This window comes from Diadema setosum, chromosome 4 (assembly GCF_964275005.1).
Source record: "Diadema setosum chromosome 4, eeDiaSeto1, whole genome shotgun sequence".
NCBI classification, from domain to species: Eukaryota; Metazoa; Echinodermata; class Echinoidea; order Diadematoida; family Diadematidae; genus Diadema; species Diadema setosum.
The window spans coordinates 19452104-19474598 of NC_092688.1; the positions used below are offsets into that span (position 1 = coordinate 19452104).

General features: G+C 37.9%; 1 protein-coding gene across 3 annotated transcripts in view; it reads right to left on the reverse strand.

Annotated features, from left to right (window-relative positions):
* Positions 1-392: 392 nt before the first annotated feature.
* The window catches only part of LOC140227589 (P2X purinoceptor 4-like), a 164952-nt gene continuing 142849 nt past the window's right edge, over positions 393-22495 (reverse strand). For 2 of the 3 annotated variants that reach the window (XM_072308008.1, XM_072308006.1), the window contains exons 9-10: positions 12217-12333; positions 393-3140 (exon numbers count right to left, since the gene is read on the reverse strand). In XM_072308008.1, coding sequence (XP_072164109.1) covers positions 2988-3140; positions 12217-12333 — 270 coding nt within the window. In that variant the 3' untranslated portion in view covers positions 393-2987. Of the gene's footprint in view, positions 3141-10937; positions 11016-12216; positions 12334-22495 lie in introns of those variants that run through there. The other variant, XM_072308005.1, reaches the window with a different exon arrangement.

Consider the following 22495-nt stretch of genomic DNA (forward strand, 5'->3'; position numbering starts at 1 on the left):
TCCGCATATAGATTCGGGCGAAACTGACACGTGAACGCCAGTAATCATAGTATCTGTGCGATGGCTCCTGGTCGGAGTCACACAACCTCGTGTGGTATTTAGCAACCACTCGATTTACACGAGGGATCGCTGTGCATTTTGGGAAATGTAAAACTGCCCGCGCAAATGGAAACGCACGATCATGGACGGGTTACTGAATATATTGGCCTCAAAAAGACATGGTTCATTAAAACATCAGAGCTTCAGAAAGAGTTTGTGTGAGAAGCTAGAGAGAAACTGTATTACACATACACACATACAACCTGCGGGCAAAGAAGAATTTTTTCTTTCTTTCTTTAAAACAAAGAAGTTATGTATATTTCAGAAGGGATATCTGACCATCTACTGCTCTATTAATTTCGGCTATTATAATGATGATATGAATGTTTATTAGCGCACCATGTTAAGATCACATTGTTATAGTATCTGTGGCTAGGTAGGTTGATAAAATCCGCTTTCTTGTATCGGAAGAAGGTTATACGGAATGGATATTTACTCATTTTCAAATCAAATAATCAATATAGAGAAGTGACATTTTATAACAATCCGCACTGATTAGTTAATACAATGTCTTCGCTTTCACATCTTAAAAACAGAAAAAAAAAACACAGTTCACAACATTTAGGAAATGAAATAAAATAAAGTAGTGAATTCGATAAACATTCGATGAAATGTCCAGAATGCTTTTATAAACCAACAATCAGTATTACCGCATGATTAAAGCTACAGAATGATCAGAAAATGGTTTTTGTATACCAGTAGTCTTCAAACCGAAGGCGCAAAACGTAAACATCATTCATACGATATTTGCATATTCATGAGTCATGACTAGTAAACCATCTCTATCTCTTAGTACATACTCATCACACTAAGATAATTACGGAAATCTACCGCTATTGCGTCGTTCACACTCACATTCATCTTTGAAAAATACTTTCTGATTTGATGCGGTCTGCATACAACATTCTATAGCGGCCCCTACTTGACACCAACCTGCCATAAATAGCTCTGTATTTCAAGGAAATCTACAAGTACAAGATTGGTTTACTTTGACAATGAGTTACATCAGAGCATGTACAACAAACATTTAGTGGTATTTTACAAGAAAGACTATTGTAACAAATCTATATACATCCAACATTCAGTCCGCGATACCTCAAAATAGCTCAGTAGAATATACTTGCTGGGCTCATAGCAAAAGCGTTTCAAGAAAGGAAAATGCAAAATTTTATTTTTTAAGCCATCTGTGACTGTGTGTATAAATATAATATGTGTCATATCTATGATAAACATCAATATGCTCATAAAAAAACACTAATCTTAGCATAGATCGTGCTACTTGAAAAACACTGAGAGTTTGTCAATTCAACTGAGAGTAAAATATGTTAGCTTAACCAATTTCGCTTGACAACGAACACCAGGTCATTTTATCATGAGGTAATCTTTCTTTGCCTAAGCTTTCCAAGTACAGTATTGCGTACAATAGTCACAACTGACGCATATCGAATCTCACTGAAGACTTTATAGTTGTATACTTATCCTAAAGCAAGACACAGGGAATCGAAATAAGGTGTATATGTGCGGTAACTAATAATATTGAATCAAAGCACGGATCTTGGTTGGAATAAATGTTTGATAATATGAGTTGCTACATAAATTTGACACAGTTGGCATTAGGAAAGCTGGACGATATTTTCTGCAGTCGGATTAATAGATCATTTTGTCTTTGTGTCAGTCACCATAATCTTTGATATGATAAGTTACAATTCTCATTTTCAATAGCAAATTTGATAAATATCACTTAGGCCTACCTGCAATATTTCATCATTTATCACTGGCAATAAAAAGCATATCACACTGTAAACGCTTGCTGTATTATACGTAAGATTGCTGTTTAAGAGAAGATTGAGCACTAATGAGTATGATTGGAAGTAATTGGGATAAAATGTTGCGACTTTTTCCACAAAGTCGACCGATATTTCTTGTGCTGTATTCACAAACGTGTATACGCAGTACGTCGTTCGGGTTATCGGGGGAAAAAAAACAGAAACAAGGATTTGAATATTAGTAATTCCATCTCAATATCTTTCTAATGCACATCTTCGCTCATCTACGCTCCATTTTGTAGTACTTTTTAGACAAATAAGCAAATTCAGTGTATGTTTGCACATAGCTCCGAGCACTATCTCACAGTTCTCTGTTTAGATGCGTACAATAATGATCAGTTTTATTGCAGTATGTCATACACGTTTGTGCAATGTGTCATTGCAGTGTTCTTGAAATGAAATTGATCAGTCCAGTCCAAGTCAGTATAATCATTTGAACTGCAACTTAAAACTTACAATACGCATAAAACCGAACACATTGACAATCCCAATCTCTCGAATGTACAGTCAGTTGCAGCCGAACATGTAAGACAATTTCTATCCTATCTGCATACAGACCCCAAAGTTAAAGTCACACGAATGTTTGAGGAGTGGAGTCATGATGACGAAACGACGGCCGGAGACCAAGACTACGCTTCGCTGAAGCCCGCTCACCTATACGAATTTCCACGGAGTATTTACAGAAGAAATGCTTAGACAATGGAACTCGTGTTTGAGCTAGTATCAAGGAGACACAACACATCAACAAAGTTCTTTACAGTACTACACTTGGACAGCTTTGAAGTACGTTGCTATTATCGCGAGTCCCATAATTCCGTTCCACACAGAACGTCTCAGTCACTGGCATCGGGGGAAAGGCCTACTTACACGTGATAGCTCCATTTGGAATACACGATGAAACATGTCCATTTTGAAGACGAATGGATACATAAACACACTTAACAGACGATCCTTTGGTTCTGCTAGTCTTTTTTCCGTAATAAGAGTATCTATGTTTCGTTTATATAAAAAGAAAAACTCAAATCTTTCCGAGGATGGAAGAAGGAGGTTCACGGCGTGCCATCACAAGTTCGTGGGTCTGTTGGTGTCGCGACTCGATGCGAGCGAGATCTCGTCGTGCGCTATGGAATGCCGACTGCTATTCGAGCGGTGGTTGTTTAGTTGTGTGATGGGGAGAGTCGTGACGAAAGCTTGCTCGCACAACTCCGCTATCTCCTACACAAGGTTGGAGAAGGGCATGGTGGAAAAGAAACCGAAAATTACGTAATCATACTTCGATCTAACGTTAGTTATGCTTGTCACTTGTCAAACATAATGGTTGACTTTATCCAAGTGGGTCCTTTGTCGCCCTATTTTTTTTTTCTGACATGGTAACATGATCCCGTTGTGCTCATAATGATAGAAAACAATCATTAGCAAAATTATTATTCAAACAAACGCTGACGGTAACTACTTTCGGTTACACTCCCTAACAGGTAGAGTGGCACGACAAGAAATCTCTATGATCGAACCATATCGCCGTTCCAATATTATTTCATATTGTTGACAAATTTCAAATATTATTTATCAGATTATCATCGCGTTGAAAAATGAAATAAAATGATAGCGTTAACACGAGAAAAAAAGAACAATGCACGAATGATACAAAACAGCGACGTTCATACTATTGGCTGCAGTCATTCTGACGCTTCTAAATATCGTCATCTAATGGCTTTAAGAAAAATACACACAAACATATGAAGCGTTCAATAGATATTCAAAATGGCGCTCATAACAATTTCAATAATCACCTCGTGCATAACAAAGCCAGTTGCATGCCTGCGTTAATGACATGGTGTCAGTTTGGGTAATTCGATGTTGTTTGTATGGAATCAGACTAGAAATTCCTTTACAAAATTAACACATCCAATAAACTATGCACGCTGATAGTGGTACCAATTATTGCAGTGTCAAATAGCTGAAAACATAGCGCATCTCAACATGACACCATGTCGTTATTATAAAAGAGCTCGAAGCTAGCGATAAATGATGCATTAGCTGAGGCAAAAATAAAATAAGACGAAAACAAAACAAAACTGCGATTTAACCAAGCAATCTCCCACATAACAAAGCAAATCAAGCAAATCGATGAAATTGTTGCAAAGATAATTATCGTGCAAAGCAGAGCGTTGCTCCATCGGGGTATACATGTAGGTGTCTGTGCCATCAATACCTAATCCCAGTCACAAATGCACAATATTTTTCCTTTCATTACATTCAATATTTACTACTAGAATCATTCACAAGGAGCCGAGGTGACTGAAAGAATAAACTCTAAAATGGAAATAATACCTGGACGTTTTGGAAAGATAGACATATAATTGCTATCTTTAATTTTCAGCATTTTTTCCTCAAAAGAAATGGACTGAGTCTGATACTTTGCTCATTTAAGATATGACACTTCGATACTTAGCATGGAAATTAAAAGAAAAAAAAATATGTGAATCTTAAGACAAAATAGAGTTGCATGTTTTAGTAAACTTTTACTAGGCGATGGGATGATACACCAATTACGAAATGTTTTAAACCGCTCGTCTACGTTGTCCGAAATCTATGTCAATGAATAACAATACGTCCGTCTGTCCGTCCGCCTTTTTATCTTTGCTTCTATACTTCAAATGCTATCTATTAGTAATCACATTATCACTCTTAACTGAGGAGGCTAGACTGTAATGGATGACATTTAAATAGATTAACATCAATTTGAAGTCATCTATTTAGGCCAAGGCTGAGATAAAAGTTACTTAAATACCCTACCTTAACTGACTTTGCCAGATCTATGGTTGTTTGTTTTTGTGTTTGTTTTACAGTGCATACCGTCTCTCTCACAATGACGCTATTATCGTTTTCACACAGTTGACCTCACATGAATTCTACTTCTGCACGAAAAAGACAAGGAATTCTTCTTGTGTTCAAACTTTTGTTATGCTAAGACAAACCTGCTTTGATCAACGTAAGAAAGAAAAAGATAATATACTTAAGTTTCTTACAAAGGGGGAAAAACGCGAATGCAAAATCCAGTTAAATTGTATAATATTCCTTTGTATATTCTTTACATAATTCACTTTACTGTCATTCCAATGTTGAAAAATGATGAATGGAATTTTGTATTTGTTCTCTCATAATATTATCAGGAATCTAATGAGAAAATTGATTTTGTGACCTATCGATTTTATAGATTACCTTGTTATTTGGCTTGAAGGACTAGGTAAACATCATAGTGAATAACGTCATTTTGAAAGTCCATATAGGATGACTACAAAAGCTTAATCTCTAAAAACAAAAACGTGGCTGAAACAGGAGGCTTTTATTCATATTCAATTAACCCAATACCCAGAGGGAGGAAATTGTACACCTCCTAAAAGTTCTTTGGCTTAATCTACATTTTTCTTTAAATGCTATTCTATTTTTGCATCTATAATATCATATCTATATTATGCGTATACATGTCATACCTGTATCATTCTACAGTTACACACAAACACACACACACGCACGTTATCTACTAAGTATGTATTCAAATTAAATACAATACGCAAACATGAACCGCAAATCTCCAATGTTATCAAATGTTATCACTCAATGTTTTTCTGTTATTCAACTTAAAGTTGTTTGCTATTTTGAGGGCAGCTACTGCACACCTGGTTTGAACATCAGAGTCATAATCTTGTCCAGAAAAAAAGAAAGAAAAAAGGATTATTTGTTTTCCTTCACTACAAAAGCGACCAAAATCAGACCAATGCCATCTTGATAATCAAAGCATTCCCGCCGAATATGAGAAAGAGGAGAGCTTCATGTTTTACCTTTTTTAGCGGCAGTGTTTTTCATTGTTTTTCAACATTGGAGAAAATGACAAATAAAAACATATCTTTCGATATTTTCTAATAATTCTAATAAATTCTAATAATTTCCAATGAAATAAAAAGAATCCAATTTCTCCACTATAGAATCAGGAGACTAAAGCAAAGTATGACGTTTTTGTGGCTTTGTGGTTAGGACCACAGATTGTCCATCACGAGGTCTGTGGTTCAAATCCCCTGGCGACGGCTGTTGGGGCCCCTTAGCTGTAAAATCTGGATACCTATCTTGTTTATAATTATAGCCACACCCCATGAGCTACCGGTGTTACTAGATGACGAAGATGATTTAGGCCTGATAAGAGAGCAAGATAATCATATTCATTTCATTTCTAGGCAGGGTCTATAGACTCATGTTTCGTCCTTTGATTTTTTTTTTTCACACTTCCACAACAACAATCCTAAACGTTTCCCTACTGGCATATCTGTCTCTGTTCAGATGGTGTATCTGTGTTTTGTGATCATAGGTAAGATTAAATTTAGTGTTTAGATTCAGATCCTCCATGTAGGTAGATCCCTCCTTGAAATGAGCTTATGGCAGCTAAATGGGCGCAATAACAATTGGTGTCCTTTGACAAAAGGTTAATAAAAAAATTATGATGAATCAAATCCGGAATTACGGTTCTTAGCTTTGATCCTACGCTTCAGCATTTACGTGACAAATCAAAAACATTATCTGCTTTTGATAAATCTAAATTGTTATTTCGAGGTATTCAAGCCATGCATTTCCGCACATTCCCTTGCCCCAGAAAACTTAATCCAGTCATTTTGACCTTGATCAGATTCGGCCTATAACCCATTAAGCTGTTACCGCTATACTAGTCATCATTCTAATCTTGTGTAATTCTTAAATCGCCCGGCCTTGTTTTGGGAGACAACCACTTGGCTTTGTCCAATTGACGTTCTGAGACCGGATACCAGTTGCCAATGGCTAATTATATCCTCTGATTGCCCTCATCCCGAATCAGCATTAGATAATATATCTCAGGCTCATATGATCACCATTACATCTGCTTCTACCGCAATCATTTAATGATTCAGACATATCAATATGTGCCCCTTTCCATTTAGATAGACCAAATTAAACTGGGTCTGGCTTGGAATAGAAATGTTTTGATATTTCTTTTAATATGCCCTATCGGAGCGGCAGTTTTCATCTACAATAATTGAAAAAATGTCATCAACACAGGAACATAATGAGTTCTTATTACGATACAAACTTTATTCTTCATGGATATTAGCACAGCAGACTCCTTTCCAAATACTTTTGGCACTTAGCTTCATTATTTCTACCCTCCATTCAGTTATGATCTTTCGCAAATGAATGAATGAAATGAATGACGATAAACATTTGGGTGACTGATTCATGTTTTGGAGGGAAGTGGGGCGTTTTCCGGTTTCCAGTTGATGTCATTTAGCTCATCCGTCAGCAATTATAGGAATATGGCTAAGAGAAATATGATTCATCAATTCACTTTTCTTCGATTAATTAGTTCAATCAATGATGCCCGCGCATGCAAACACCCCCCCCCCCCACACACACACACACATGCGTTTGAATTCATACAAACTTATATTTTCATCTTTTTACATTCCCGTCTCTGTCTCTGATTTCTTTTTACCGTTCTTTTTTTCTTTTCTGCTCAGCTCAATCATGTATCTGAAAGTTCAGTTAGCCGTTCTCATTTCGAAACTATCTCTCTCTCTCTCTCTCTCTCTCTCTTTCTCTTTATCTTTATTTAGCAAAAAAAGCTGCTGAAAACTGCTTATCCAATAAGGGCGAGCCAATGGAGTAAAATGGAGTCAAAAGGGGCCTGAGCTTTCGATCCTAGCAGAATCTTCGTCAGAGGCAAAATGACCAAAATGGTCATTTTGCCTCTGACGAAGATTCTGCTAGGATCGAAAGCTCAGGCCCCTTTTGACTCCATTTATCTTTATTTGATGTTAGATTTGATGCCTTGTACTCTGTGACTTTAAATCTAAACCATGGCAATAAAATCCCTTTCATTCTGAGAATTGCCTGTAAGATCCTGATGCATGGGTTGCGCACTCACAGTCTTTGGGTAATAGAGAATCATGTTTGGGACAAGTTAACCTCATCTTTTAACGCAAGCCTCAAGAAGAAAATTTTGAATATATATAGGACATTTAGTCACGTGTTGCATGTTATAGCTGTTTTACCTTTATGATTCGCTAACCATCAGAATACTATGCGATTCTAGCACCCCATAGACCCATCAGAGTCGAGTTGTCGATGGCTTAAGTTTATGTGACATGTGGTCACGTTTCATTACGTTGTGATTATAGATAAAGGTTGATAATAGATTATGATAACAGTCTTGTACCATAATGCCCTGTTTTATTTTTCAGTGGATTTCGATCTGTCATGAAAAGTCCATGATAGAATTATGTAACGGAAGCTATCTTTGTCGCCATCTTATCATAAATTATGTTTGCCGTATTTCAGCTTTCTGATGAAAGAACCTTTCTGTATATAGTATATAGTATAAAGTATATTTAGACAAACTCACATTTACAATAATTATCAATTATAACATGAAATAATATCAAGGGGTATATGATATAACATAAAAATGGTGTTCGACAATCGTTTTCTTTGTCTATTTTGCCTGTATGAATCAATATAAAATATATAATTTTAGATGTGTATATAACAAGGTCATATTAGGAGTACGCGAAAGACAAGACACAAAATATAATTGATCGACCTGAAAAAAAAGAAAGATATGTGTTGATACGTTACGCATGACAATTCAATCCTTCTACCTATATTTAATTCTCGTACTCCCACACATACAAACCCGCAAAACATTCATACGAAATCTTCCTCCTCCTCCTCCTCCTCCTCCTCCTCATCATCATCATCATCATCATCATCATCATCATCATCATTCCATTCAATATATATTCCGTTATTGCTATTGTTTATAATATATTAATAAGGAAGATAGCTCCTGTAAGAAAGGAAAATGGAAATAGAAAGAGAGAGAGAGAGAGAGAGAGCTGACGCACGAAATTCAAGATGGTATACTGTAATTAATGAATATAATCATACTCCTTGACGTAGCATAAGCAGCATGTGATTCATACAATACATAATCTGCGCTTACATGGAACATTATACAATCACTGCCTTAAAAAAAAAAAAAACATACACTGCCTCATACGCAGGTGCACATATACATACCCGCATCTGACATACATACACACACACAAACATACCTACACACATAAAGTACGACATGTGTATTAAGCACATGTTACTTTTCACCACTAATTCGCAACTTCCCAATTCTTATTGCTATTTTTACCTCTACCTTCGCAATTGCAGTCACCTTCTTACAACCATTATACCATTAACTGTATAGATATCGTGCTGTTGCAAGGGGATGAAAGGCCGTCTGCGAGACATCCCTACGTTACGTCACAGTTACTTCATGGACATGAAAGCTCCAAAATCATCCTCTCTTCACAGCATGTTCTACTTTAGGCTAACATTGAGCTTTAGATCTGCAACACGAATGCAGAGACGACGGTATAATGGGCAAAAATTGTGTTCCGCACATACGCGAGACAGCTGTCTCCATCATCAATCAGGAGGAGGCGTCGTCTTAGCGTTCGCGTCGCAGATCTAAAGATGCTATAATGCTATAATATTGAGGACGCTGCAGATCCATAGCCACAGAAAGTATTGAACCCAAGAGAGAAATAGCTTGATTACATAATTACTCGCAAAAAGTGAGGATGCTAATGGCTATAGAATTGTATGACTTTTAGAAAGGCATTGATGGCCCATGATGTGGGAGTTTTGCGAGAGAAAAAAATGAACTGGTCTGAAGGGGATGAAGAAATAAATGAAGGCACTAGGCAAACAAATCGGAATGGCACAAGAACAGACACTTGCATCTCAGTATAGCAAGCTCGAGATTGAACGAACTAGGCCATGTCACAAACTGTGTCTACTTTCAATGCATCGTAGTGGAAATAATGAGTGCATGCATAATTAAGCGGCCACAGGTGAAAAAAAAGGACAAAAAAAAAAAACACGGTTACATCGCTGCAAGCAACAGACTAAACGGAAGCCAACTACAAAGCGAAACGAAATTTAACAAACACGGATGACTTGATGAATATATGCTGCAGCTTATACAACAACGGTATTTCGTGAAAATTATATTTTCAATTTATTTCATAAATACAATGATATTAACAGTTGACAAAGATGGTGCGGTGTGACACTATTGCTCTTTTCTTGAAAAAAAAAATGGACAAAACTATGTGGCAGCTACTTTCTATCGATGATGAAGAGAATACACGACTATAAAGAAGGGCTTCCCGAGTGAATACTCGGAGATATCCTTCCTGCTCTACCAAGTAATGAAAAAGAAAGCTGAAAATGTAATTTATTGTAAAATGCGAATCACACTTGTTTGCCAATTGCTCATGTAATCAATGCGTTAGTAATACAGTACTACCAATGTAATCTACTTGCGAGGAAATTGGGGAAACAAAACTCTCGCTTTTACTTCCCCCCCCCCCTTCCCCTTCCCCAGAAAGAAAAACATTTCTTAAAAGAACCATCTTCGAAATATTTTATGTTTTGACTGATACTTTGCTTCTTAATTAAGAGGACGCTGGAAATGAAAATCCTGCGCACTTTACACTCACAATTGGCAAACAGGTGAGAATGGGTGAGAAATTAGATAAATGCAAAGAAAAAAGCGTGTGCAGTGTGGTGAACATGGTTCTGCGAGTGCAAAGTGCTGGACAAGATACTGCAAAGACGGCTGGTGCTGGAAGAAGCTACATAAATGTTGGAATAAAAAACAGGCGGTGAAAGACCGGACGGAATCCTTGTGGTCCTATAAGAGCGGTGGAACTACGCACATCGCCACAAAATGGAAAACTGCACTGCGACTGCTCGCAGCTGTGCATGGTGACAAGCGAATGATCCTCTCTAGCAACGTAAAATAGATTTGCTAGCAATGTCTCTCGCTTTTTTCGGTTTGGTTTAAATGTTTGCTTTGTGTTGTCTGCTGTGCATTTTGTACCTACATTGCGATGAGAGATTCGTGTGCCATTCCGTTGTGTTGCGTGTACCAAGCTACCTGGTTGCCAATCGAGAGGTCGGGCTAGGACCTTTAGTGTCCCCCGCTGGTTTGCATGGAACAAGCTACGGTAGTGTGTGAAAAAGAATGGCGGCATGCAAAGCAGTGAAATCAAGGCGTATGTCATCTACGGACTGGTACTCATTCGACCCATTCCTCGATCAAAGAAAAGAACCATGAAGACAACATAACGGAAGGATGAAGGGAAAATATTTACACGAAATGTGGGTCGTGTTTGTGAGATGATTAGTGATGATTATTGCCGACTATTGTGAAGTGCGATGGAACGAGCCTGCTTTCATCCAGGGAAGATGTTGAAGTGTTGTGTTTGCTCGCATTCTGGACTAGTCCCACATGTGCAACACAGTGTGTTGTGTTTTGGATGTAATGACCGTGAAATTAGTCGTCCATCAAGAACAAAAGTTCAATAAAGGCCTACATAAACACAAAGACAGTTGAAGATGAAGCGATTATGAGAAACTTGAATGACTGAAACAGAGACAAGCGAACAAATTATACAAGATGAAATAGATCTATGAATACAATACATTACAGGAACGATTTGAATCTTGACTTAATATGGATGAGATATCACATATTATCACTATCCGAAACATAGGTTTGTGTTATTGTATCCAATTAATACTCTTGCGGCTAACATATTTCAGATATCTTTGTAGCATCAATGACTATCATGGGTTATAGTTTAAAAGAGGGACAAAAATTCAAAACAAGTTGTGAAGAAGTTGTCTAAAGGCCATTCAGTATCATAATCTTTGTGAAATAATTATATTATCGTCACATTTTCTTGAGGAAACGCATCGAGAGTAATGCCGAAATATCAAATTGCACAAGCTATAATCCATATCTTTTGTTGAATTTCTTCTTCACCCTGCTTTAACTTCCATTTAAACCATGCTAGACATTTTGAATAAAGTTTTATTTTTATCTTAAACGTTCACCAAGGAATGTTCTACGATTAATAACATACAGAGTAAACAACGTTAAAAGCAAGAAGTTGTTGTCAACCTATATACTTATTTATAACGTAAAACGTGATTTGAATGATACATGGGTGAAACATTGTAGAACTGTGAATGAAACTCAAGTAATAAAGCCCAAAAAAAGACAGAATAAAAATTTATTACTGAAATCTGTAGAAACATGTTTACGCAACAATGTAAAATGACCGCAGACATTAAAAATGTAAAATGTAAAATTGCATCGCTGGGAAAATGAGCGGGAGTTAAAGAATAATAGTCTTACCTCGTATGTCTTCTGTGCTCCATTCTCGTTGCTGGCAACGTTCTGGAATTTCGCTTCTTTGTAGTATTTCCTCTTCTTTAGAAAATAAAGCACCACGACGTCGCACATCACCGTCGCCTGCATGGGCATGATACGAGTTGAACAAAAATCTATTTAGCAATACGATCAAAACTAGATTAAAAAAAAACAACGGTAGTCAGTTATAGGTCCACCTTAATGGCTGTTGTGAGCTTGGAGTTTGTGAACTTATGACGGGATACAGTGTACGCAAGCCAGTGTGCAATGTATATCCCATCCATACCCCTGAAGTCAACAAACGTTGTATTATCGGGTTTTGTGTCTCTATGGTTTTCATTGTAACCATCTTGGCTTAGTTTGGGATATGTGAATGCGTTTGCAGGATGTATAAGGTTCATCAATCTTTCCCTGTAACCTTTCCAGTACTATCATCAAGCACCTTTGATATTTACAACCAGTCTCACACAGTTCGATTACAACTTCATCATGTCAGAAAATGAAAACAAACAAACAACAAACAAACAAACAAACAAACAAAAACATCCATCTCTGTTTATCCAAGCAAACTCAGATTGATAGAATATGCAAAAACAAAACAAAAACAGAAATTGACAGTTTTTGCAGACAGCAGCCACGAGTGGACTGGCGCGGGTCAGGGGCGCGGCCCCGACAAAGCATATCGCGAGAAAGGTGCCGACTCCAATCCCGCAGAACTGTTAATCACCATGGCAGAGGAAATGCACCTGCTGATGTGCTCAATAAAACATCGCGAGTGCATGCACGTGACCACGCTGGCCCTGCTATGTTCTCACTGTTAAATAGGATAGCACCAACTTGAGAACACACCTGTGTCTCATATATTGATGTATGTTTTATAATTGTCATAAAACACACAAGTTGATTAACACGTTTTTAGTATCATGCACCATCTCGCAGTATAATGGTGTATAGCGTTTTCATCTTTCGCCGCCTCTCATTATGTGTATCATTTTGGAACGGGCTGAAGGTTCAATCTGCTATATTTCCATTATTTGATTCATGCAGCAAGTCGCATCGATTTTATGTGTTTGTATCTCGCGCACACACACACACACACACACACACACACACACACACACATTACACCATAATATACTTCATTTAATGAATGCGTGTAACAATGTTATAACAATGTGTTAGGGCGCAAAGATTTGATTCAATTGTCATGATAATCCTCGTCCTTGTGGGGCATTTCATGAAGCGTTTTGTCAGATTTTTTTTTCTGACAAACTGTTACAGGCTACTGAAATTCTTGCATTTGATTGGATGAGAGCAAGATTGTCCGACAAATACAAAATGCTTCATGAAATACTCCCCGACGTTCCTTTCAGCTCCTCGCTCTCGATTCCTTTCTCTTGTTAAAGCGTCAGTTGATGTCTCAAAGTCTTCAAAAATGCTTGCCGTTCTAACCTGTTCGAGGGTTTATAACGACAATGTTTACACAAAAACTTTGAATTCAAAAGAAACGCGTCACATAAGGTAGAATGACAGCTGATTAATTTCGTGATGAGCGCGATTGTATTGTAATTGCTATCGAGCCTACGAACATGTCAACATCAGATGGATCATAAAACCTCTTAGCTCTATCAATGAGCTCGACTTGCTTTCACCTGCTCCAGGGCAAACATTAGCCCCCATTTTTTGTGCGACAGGTTCTTTAATCCGCTCCTTAAGGGAAGAATGAAGACGTCAGAAACATCCAAAACCACCTCCACCGGTCGTTTCACAGAGAGAGACCCTCAAAGCATACCATCAATCATCGAAGATATAGCAGGATCTTTCCATGAGGCACAGAAGATAGACGAATGAAGGCATATACGCTCTTTGATTCAGCCCTGATACCGGTGATGCCAGGACAAACAAAAGGTGCTTGTAGCTTGGTAATTCCATGATTCCATTTCCACCTTTTAAGACGTAGAATAACCTCTTCTCGCGCAATTTGATCGCCTCGCTTGAAAACTAATCGTGTGCCCCATGTATGTTTTCCCAGAGCAACAATTGCTAGTGCATCATTAAAGCACTCCTTCTCAATTTAAGTGTTCTTTAGCTCCGTATTGAACTGAAGGTTCGTGATGACGTGATGACAATATCTACCTCATCCCCAGGCCGTGAACAAGATAAATGTCAGGTAATCTGAAACAACCTTCCATACAAGTTTCAGACAATGCCATTGACATCGGTATAGTTAGCAAACAAAGTTTAACAGTTTCCTACATTGCTCATGCTACTATACTGCGTCTCACAGTATCAAACTATAATATTGCCATTTTAGTAGTAGTAACCTTATGCTGCCATAACGTCGTCGATCAGGTACATTATGTATCACTAGCTTGAAGACATTTCAAAGAACGAACATACTGGTTAAAAGAAGACATGCTGTTATGAAATACTACTTTGAAATAGACAGGTGCCTACCAAATACACGTAGATTGCATTTAAATCTCATGTCTTGCAAGATGAATTTTACATCACATTAACATCGAGTAATCGTTGTATTTCTGCTAGCAAACTATATTCTATATGCCGTTCTTCGCTCATTAATCGTCTGTATCTCATCCAACTTCAATGATTTCACCCGCCCTTTTCATGCATTACACTCGTTGAGATAAAACCATGGGTCATGAGTTTACATTAGAAAAGCCAGATAAGTACATTTCGTGTGTACGTGTGTCAGTGTGTGTGTGCGCGCGCATATACTGTATATTAAGTATGGCTCCATTTTCGAAGGAGAATACTGGAGTACTCGAGAAACGGAATGAGGGCATATCGTTGGAACTCAAGTCCGGTACCACAGATTCCATACCAATTAGGGAATACTTCCGCTCATCAAAACTTGCTTATCTTGTCATAACTAATGATTGCCCTTGGGGGAAAAATTGATTTACCACCAGCTGCTTGAAAGAAAACCAACTCTTTGGGGAAAAAACAACGGCTTAAACACTCACAAAGTTTAACTTCACTTCGAGAAGCTTTCGCGCACATGTACATGTAATATCAAGTCAAACGTGAGAAGTTTGCAGATGATCTACTAGGTGTAATTCAAGAAATAAAAGAGCAGCTTCTCAAAATAATTAGCGAGACTCGAAAGTCTAGTAACCGAAGACAGGAAACACGGGAATCCCTCGTCAAACAGACGATCCGACACGGGGTGGATTTCACGGTTCCGACTATAGGGGATGAGACGGGGGTAAAAACGTGAACTGGATTCCCGCCAAGAACAACGAGGTTAATGGAATCTCCGCTGGACCAGTTCCCTGATTCTCCGGTATAGAGAAAGTGATGCGAAAAGTTGGAAGCAACCCCAAGAGAATAACCATGTAGGTCGACCGCATCTTGGAAGTTCATTTAAGAATGTTTGCCATTGGTTGTTTGACATTATACACTGCACCTGAAATTTCATGACATCATGCACATGCACCTGTACTCCGTTTGCGAAATGTAAGCATTGTTATTGATGACGTCGAAGAATATTCATTTGCCTGGATGAATACTTTAAGATACACAGTATGCATCCACAATGAATAACATCTCTCGCGTAATGTTTTTCCCATCAATAATGATTACCCAAAAAATAAGGCAAGGATGAAAAATTCTTGTATGTCGTAAGCTATGCCATAAAAAATTGCTATAATATAAGATATTCTTCTGATCTGTTCTTCATTTAAAAAAAAAAAGCAGGTCAATATCATTACATGACATACTTAGCGCAACATGTACAATGTGCCTGAAGTTTTCAATTCAAACCATGCATGTATGCATAACCAGACTCTAAATAGACAATTATTCATCCGCCTTCCGCTTTCGCATGTTTTCATGTCTTATGTAGCTGTCCACATGTTGAGATTGTTCGCCTTCGTGTGCATTTTTTCCAATTTTGGTCAAAGCAAAGAGTAAATTGAGTACCATATTTTCTGATTCTGATTTTTATTATGTGTTTGTAATAGGCACTCTAAAATGACTAAATTGATATCGATGACATATACCATGTTCAATTAACTAAGCTCAAAATACCCAGGGGATGTATAAGTGCTCTAAAACATCGAGACAAGAAAAAAAAAACCATATCAAATATCCAGAGAGGAAGTTTGAAGAGATAAATAAGGAACAATATGCTTTGCAAGGTGCCAAATCAACTTTATTCATTAATGATGAGGACTGATTCTCAGGAGAAATTCTCGGTTCGGTTGGTGTAAATAGTTGCATCTCTCTCTTGCACGAGCTATTTTGTTATAAGGCCTTATTATTCTGAAAATCTTACCTGAGGATAGAAATCTAATAATCTACGTTTAAAGTCGCAGGCTAGAAATGAATTTCGACCGCAATTCTCATCAGCAATATTGATTAGACAAAAAAGAAAATGAAACCGCATCTGCGTCTTATGTCCTGTTATGATTCGACAACAGGTAAGTAATCGTTACCTTCCTAATGCTGGATGACAGAGTTTGGGGCTGCAGGCTTCAGGGCAAACAAACAAAGTAAAATGTGCATAATTATGTAGGTTGAATTTTTCAACTCAAGAGCAAATAATTGTCCATGCAATAACGTCTGAGCAAAGCATTACCTGCCACCCCCCCCCCCCCCAAATAAAAAGGAGAATAATACATCATAACATATATATATCCTGTATTTCAACGGGTTATTGCATTATTTCTGCCACAGTTTTCAGGATTTACATCACAGCAAAATCGTAACGACTTCAAAGCAATTTGGGACACAATGTTCTCTCACGTGGACAAGTTTGAAAAGGCATGCGTGGAGACGTATCAGCATTGGTACTATTTGCTCTATCCTTTCTCGGAAGCGAGCAGATTTAATTCGGCATGAAACCTTGCTCTCTCCCTCATTCATCTTCGCCTCCAAAGGGCATCAGTGATTAGGTGCGGATTAGATCGCTATCTCGAAACCTGATGAGCGTCTACATCAAATTTGACAGTTTAGAACTTGAGAGCTATCGCCAGTGACTTGTCGAGGTAATAACCGAGTCCCCAAGATGTACTTCGACGATTTCATAGAGACGGGGGAACACTATTAAGGACATGGTCTTTTGTCTGCCACTTATTGAAGCAGAAATTCATCGAATACACTCCGTCAGTGTCAGCGCATTTATCACCTTCATAAAGACGTTGGAAAAGGGCGCCTCATTCACTGTCGAGCCTTAGAAAAATTGGAGTGGGCGTGGGCGAAGGAGTCTAACAAATCATGGACTTCCGTTTGCTAATGTTTCTTTGCATCTTATTCAGGTACTTATCCATTTTCTTCCTTTACAAATTCGGTATTTATGCGAATGATACCACATAATGTCGGAGCGTTACTGGAAAATTCTAGTGCAGACTTAACATGACAAACATGATATCATAGTCTTCTACCACCACCACAACAGGATTCGGCTGAATTCAATTACATGAATTTCATCGCGCACGGTCCTTGCATTGAGCGTTATCGATCAATTTACACCACCCCATCGTGTCTTCATGTCACATGAGCGAACATTTACCTTCCGTATTTGCACTTGCTGGCTTGTATTTCTGCCACTCGTGACAACCGTTGCCGTCTGCTCGAGTTGGGGAGAGGTTTCGCGCCCTTTTCTGAAGCGTCAATTTCATTGCGCGTCATCATTTTCAAGAACATAATAATGATCGGCAGACCAAAATACGGCTCAAATATTGTCAATACCACCGCTGTGAAAGAGGAAAACGTGTTGGTGCTCGAATGTAATGAATCGATAGGGGGCGGACACTACTTTGAAATTGAATTAGAGGATCTGATATTGGGAGATCATCCCCGCACAAGAGGCATTTTGTGTTAAAGAAATTAAATCATTTTGCTCAACACATTTCTTCCTTCAAAACAGCCCCCTTTCGTAATCCTTTCTTATAAAGAAGGGCCAGACTCCATTTCTAAGTTTGAAAACAAAAAATTCTCAGAACACATTCTTTCTTTTTTATCCTAACAAAATCTCCTTTTACGTGATGACTCTGAAATGCAACTGTACAATATTTAGTGCAAGGACTGAGGTGATGGTTTGCAGTAAGGATTGGCTGATAGTGGATGGCAGTAAATGGCGTCAGATGTCACGTGACCTGTGGTCGTAACTTCCCGCCTGGCGGCAGCCACTCTACTTTGGGATCAATCTGTTCGTTAAGCTTGTGAATTCCCAAATCCACCTGTTATTTGACACTCGTGACGTTTCGTCGGAAAACACACGGGAGGGGGAAACTATCCACGAATGGGACGGGGGGAAAGTGGGTATCGGCTTTCCCTTCCCGTAAAGCTAGCTTTGATGAAATCGATCTGGGAGAACTATTACCGACCGAAGGCGGCGGGGAATCGTTCGAGCGAATCTTCCGAAGATCACTTGACTAATGGTTTACACTGCGGGTTATAAATAGGGCGGCATGCGCTCATCCTGTATGGCATTGATCTTTCATGCAAATCTCTTGGGTCAAATCAATATACATCAGGATATATATATATATATATATATATACATATATATATATATATATTATATATATATATATATATATATATATATATATATATATATACATATATATATATATATATATATATATATATATATATATATATATATATATATATATATATATATATATATACATATATATATATATATATATATATATATATATATATATATATAGTTGAGTTAAGTTGAGATTTCACGTATTGGCTCCACAAAGAAATGAAGAAACAAACTGGTAATGCATTTTTAGTCAATAAAGCAAGACTCATGAAGAAGGCGTAGGACGCCGAAAATTTGAGTCGAATAAAGTCATGCTTTATTGGCCAAAATTATATATATATGTGTGTGTATATATATATATATTTATATATATATATATACATATGTCTGTCTGTGTGTGTGTGCGTAGGTGTGTGCTTGTGTGTATGTGTACAGAGAAAAAAAGGAATAGAGAGAGAGAGAGAGAGAGAGAGAAAGAAAGATAAAAAGAAGGCAAGATAAGCGTTGTGAAGAGGTGAAAAGTGATAGGTTACAAAATATGATACTCAGCAGTTATTTATTAAGTTTAACGATGGAGTTCTGTTAACATTTGACCGACGAATGTAGGGTAATTTGATTTTAATCAAACTCCATCAGAATGGTAGTTAGAGATTGTATAACACCTGAAAGTGGCTATTCTGTTATGGGGTGTCTTTTTTTTTCTGAGGCGCCACCTAAAACGAGACCACATTATGGTACGGCGTATAATATACGGTGGTGACACACTGCAGCTAGCACGTGCATGTGTGTGTGTGCGAGTGCATTGATTCGGGCCGCAGGGAACTGGCGTCTAATGGCACATATATCACGTGACTTCTCTGAATGGATGGCTTTTAAACCATGTGGGAACACCCGAGAAGCGTGGGGCTGAGGTGAAGGATGTGGTCTGAAGAAACTCGCCGGTATACGCTGGGGCTAAAGGAGGGGAGAATCGAAAGCATGCTCATCAGATTAAATCAATACTCACACATTTAGTCAAAGGCTAAATACATTCTCGGGCTTGCCCGCTTGGACATTTTAAGGGAGCTGCGACGGACGTGAAACCATCTAAGTATTACTTTCGTGTCTAGAATCTCCACTGAAAAAGAAAAACAATCAAGTTCAGTTTGCAGACAACGTTTAAGTTTTCTATAATTTGTTTTGTTTTGCGTATGTACTGCCGTCTAAACCCATTTTGATAGTATATCTACGACAAACAATATCTTATAAGACTAAAAAAAGCAATTTTGTACACCCGTTAAAGAGAATAAATCTTGGCCTGTGCATGCTGTTTGTGTTAGTGTCGACTTTTGTCTCCTTCATGTTAATTTGGTGAGATGCTGTTAGCACAGAGAGAAAGAGGGACAAATGGGGGGGGGGAGGACAGAAAACAAACAGCATCAACACTCAATTTATTCCACTGGCATCTGGAGTCTTCCCTCACCATTCTCAATTATTGCGAATTCTAATATCTTAAACTGTGGGCATTTTTGACAGACACTGCAGTCTATCCCAGTAATTTATCTAGAGGTCAGATCAAGTGTGTCAAATAGGAGGATACGAGATTGTGTTTATGAGTGTATAGCTTAAAGGATTTGTTTATTTTCAACAACGGTCTCCACCTCCAGACAAGGACATCGCTAAAGATCGCAGTCTAAGTTGAAAAGCGTGCATGGCGTCACACGGAATTGAACCCAAATTGCTTCTTCCTCCAAACTTTTCCCTCGGGATATACAATTTGCACAAAATTTTACTCTTATCGTAAGAACTGGGGATACTGACATTCATTTCCTTAATTTATTATTCATTTTTTTTCAAAAAAAAAATCATCAGTCTCTTCTGGAAATGGAAAAAAGAATGAATTGAATGAAATATCATAATTCATGAAAATGATATGCCCTGCAAAATGTTGGATTTGATGTATAAAGACGGTCTATTAGTCATGCCCTGAGTTTGTTTGTATACAAGCAGTGACGTCAACAACGATTTCTGCATTTCGCAGAAAACCCACAAACGGCGTCTTTTTACTGTAATATCGTTCGCCACATCGTCATTGCATTATTAGGCCTAATTCCAGAGGTATAAGCGATAGCGCCCGAGGCAGCTTCGATGCAGATGGTAATCTGACATTTTAGCAGCCGCATGGTTTCCCCGTCCACTGGTCATATCACCGTCAGCCGAGATCACGAGGGTCAAACCCTGGGATACCCAGAATAATGACGACTAGGAGAGGGAGGGGTGGGGGAGATAATCCCGAGGAAGGGAATCCAGAGGTTCAAGAGGCAAGTTGATGTTAGTAGCAAAGTCGGAAGTTGATAATGAAGTTTATTTTGTTATTTTGTTATTTTCATTTGTTACTTTTTATTTGTTTATTTTGTTATTTTCCTATGATTTTATGAATTCATAATTCTTCCGTCTTAATGTTATAGGTTGACAATTTCCCTAAAAAAAGGAAGAAAGAGAAACCTAAAAACACAACCACCCACTTGCGACAGGTAATAATGAATTCGACGTCCTTATCTTCTGTGAAACCCAATTTGAAGTAATTATGCAAGAATACAACTATTCCACAACATTAATGCAATACGAAATTAGTTAGTATGTCTTACATGTCTAACCCTTCCTTAGCATTCATTATCCGCTTTTAAATGTAGTTGTCCAAAAGACATTCATTTCATTTGGGAATCATTATCTTGTGATTCAAGCCAGCATGCAAGCTACCTGTCCACTGACTTACAAATGTATTTCCTAAGTTCCCGTTCAATATTGAAGGTCAACTTCATAGCGAAATAATTTGCCGTTAAAACGTTGATATTTAAAACACCTCATTCTCAGGGATTTCTAACAACAATTAATAGTCGTATCATGGAGATAAAGCTTAATTATGGTCAAAACCTATATATATATACTCTAATTTTTCATTCAGTGTGAATTTAATTGTACTATTTACGAATGATGATATTCACAGCGAGTGCTTAATACGTGCGGCGAATCATCAGACAGGACACTGATGAGCCTTATATCACATGGATATCAGAGGATACAAGAGCATTCGTATGAATCCACTGTTGCATGTGCGGGAAAAAAAAAGGCAGGAGAGTATAGCTGCTTTATACCTCATAAAGTTATATCGTGTCCGGAAACGCAGTGGGTTAGTCGCACACTTTTCATAGCTGACAGGAAAAGGCAAAAAACAAAAATAAAACAAAGCAGACACGCGCACACACAGACACACACACACATATACAGTTACACACACTTAAGGATATCCTGTGTGTCGGCAGAACTTATATGACTTCAGTGATAGTGATTTCACCAACTTATATATCGAATACGGAAACCGCTAGTGGGCTATGGTCGCACATTTTCGCAGGAAAAGGCGGGGGGAAACAGACATGCGCACACACAGACATATACAATTACACACACTTAAGAATATCCTGTTTGTCGGCAGAACGTATATGACTTCAGTGATAGCGATTTCACCAACTAACGAAAAGCAGTACAGTAAGAACGCAAGATTATAGACATATTTTTGCACGAAACGCATATTCAAAGACTCAATGATTAGATGTGTGCAATCATGATGCAAACGAGAATCAGGAATAGAGTTTTTTTTTTTCTACCAAAATTCATTTTGATATCCCAGCACAAACTCCTTAGAACACACATGCTTGAAACCTGCGTGCGATGTAGCGAAAATAGATACCAGCATAA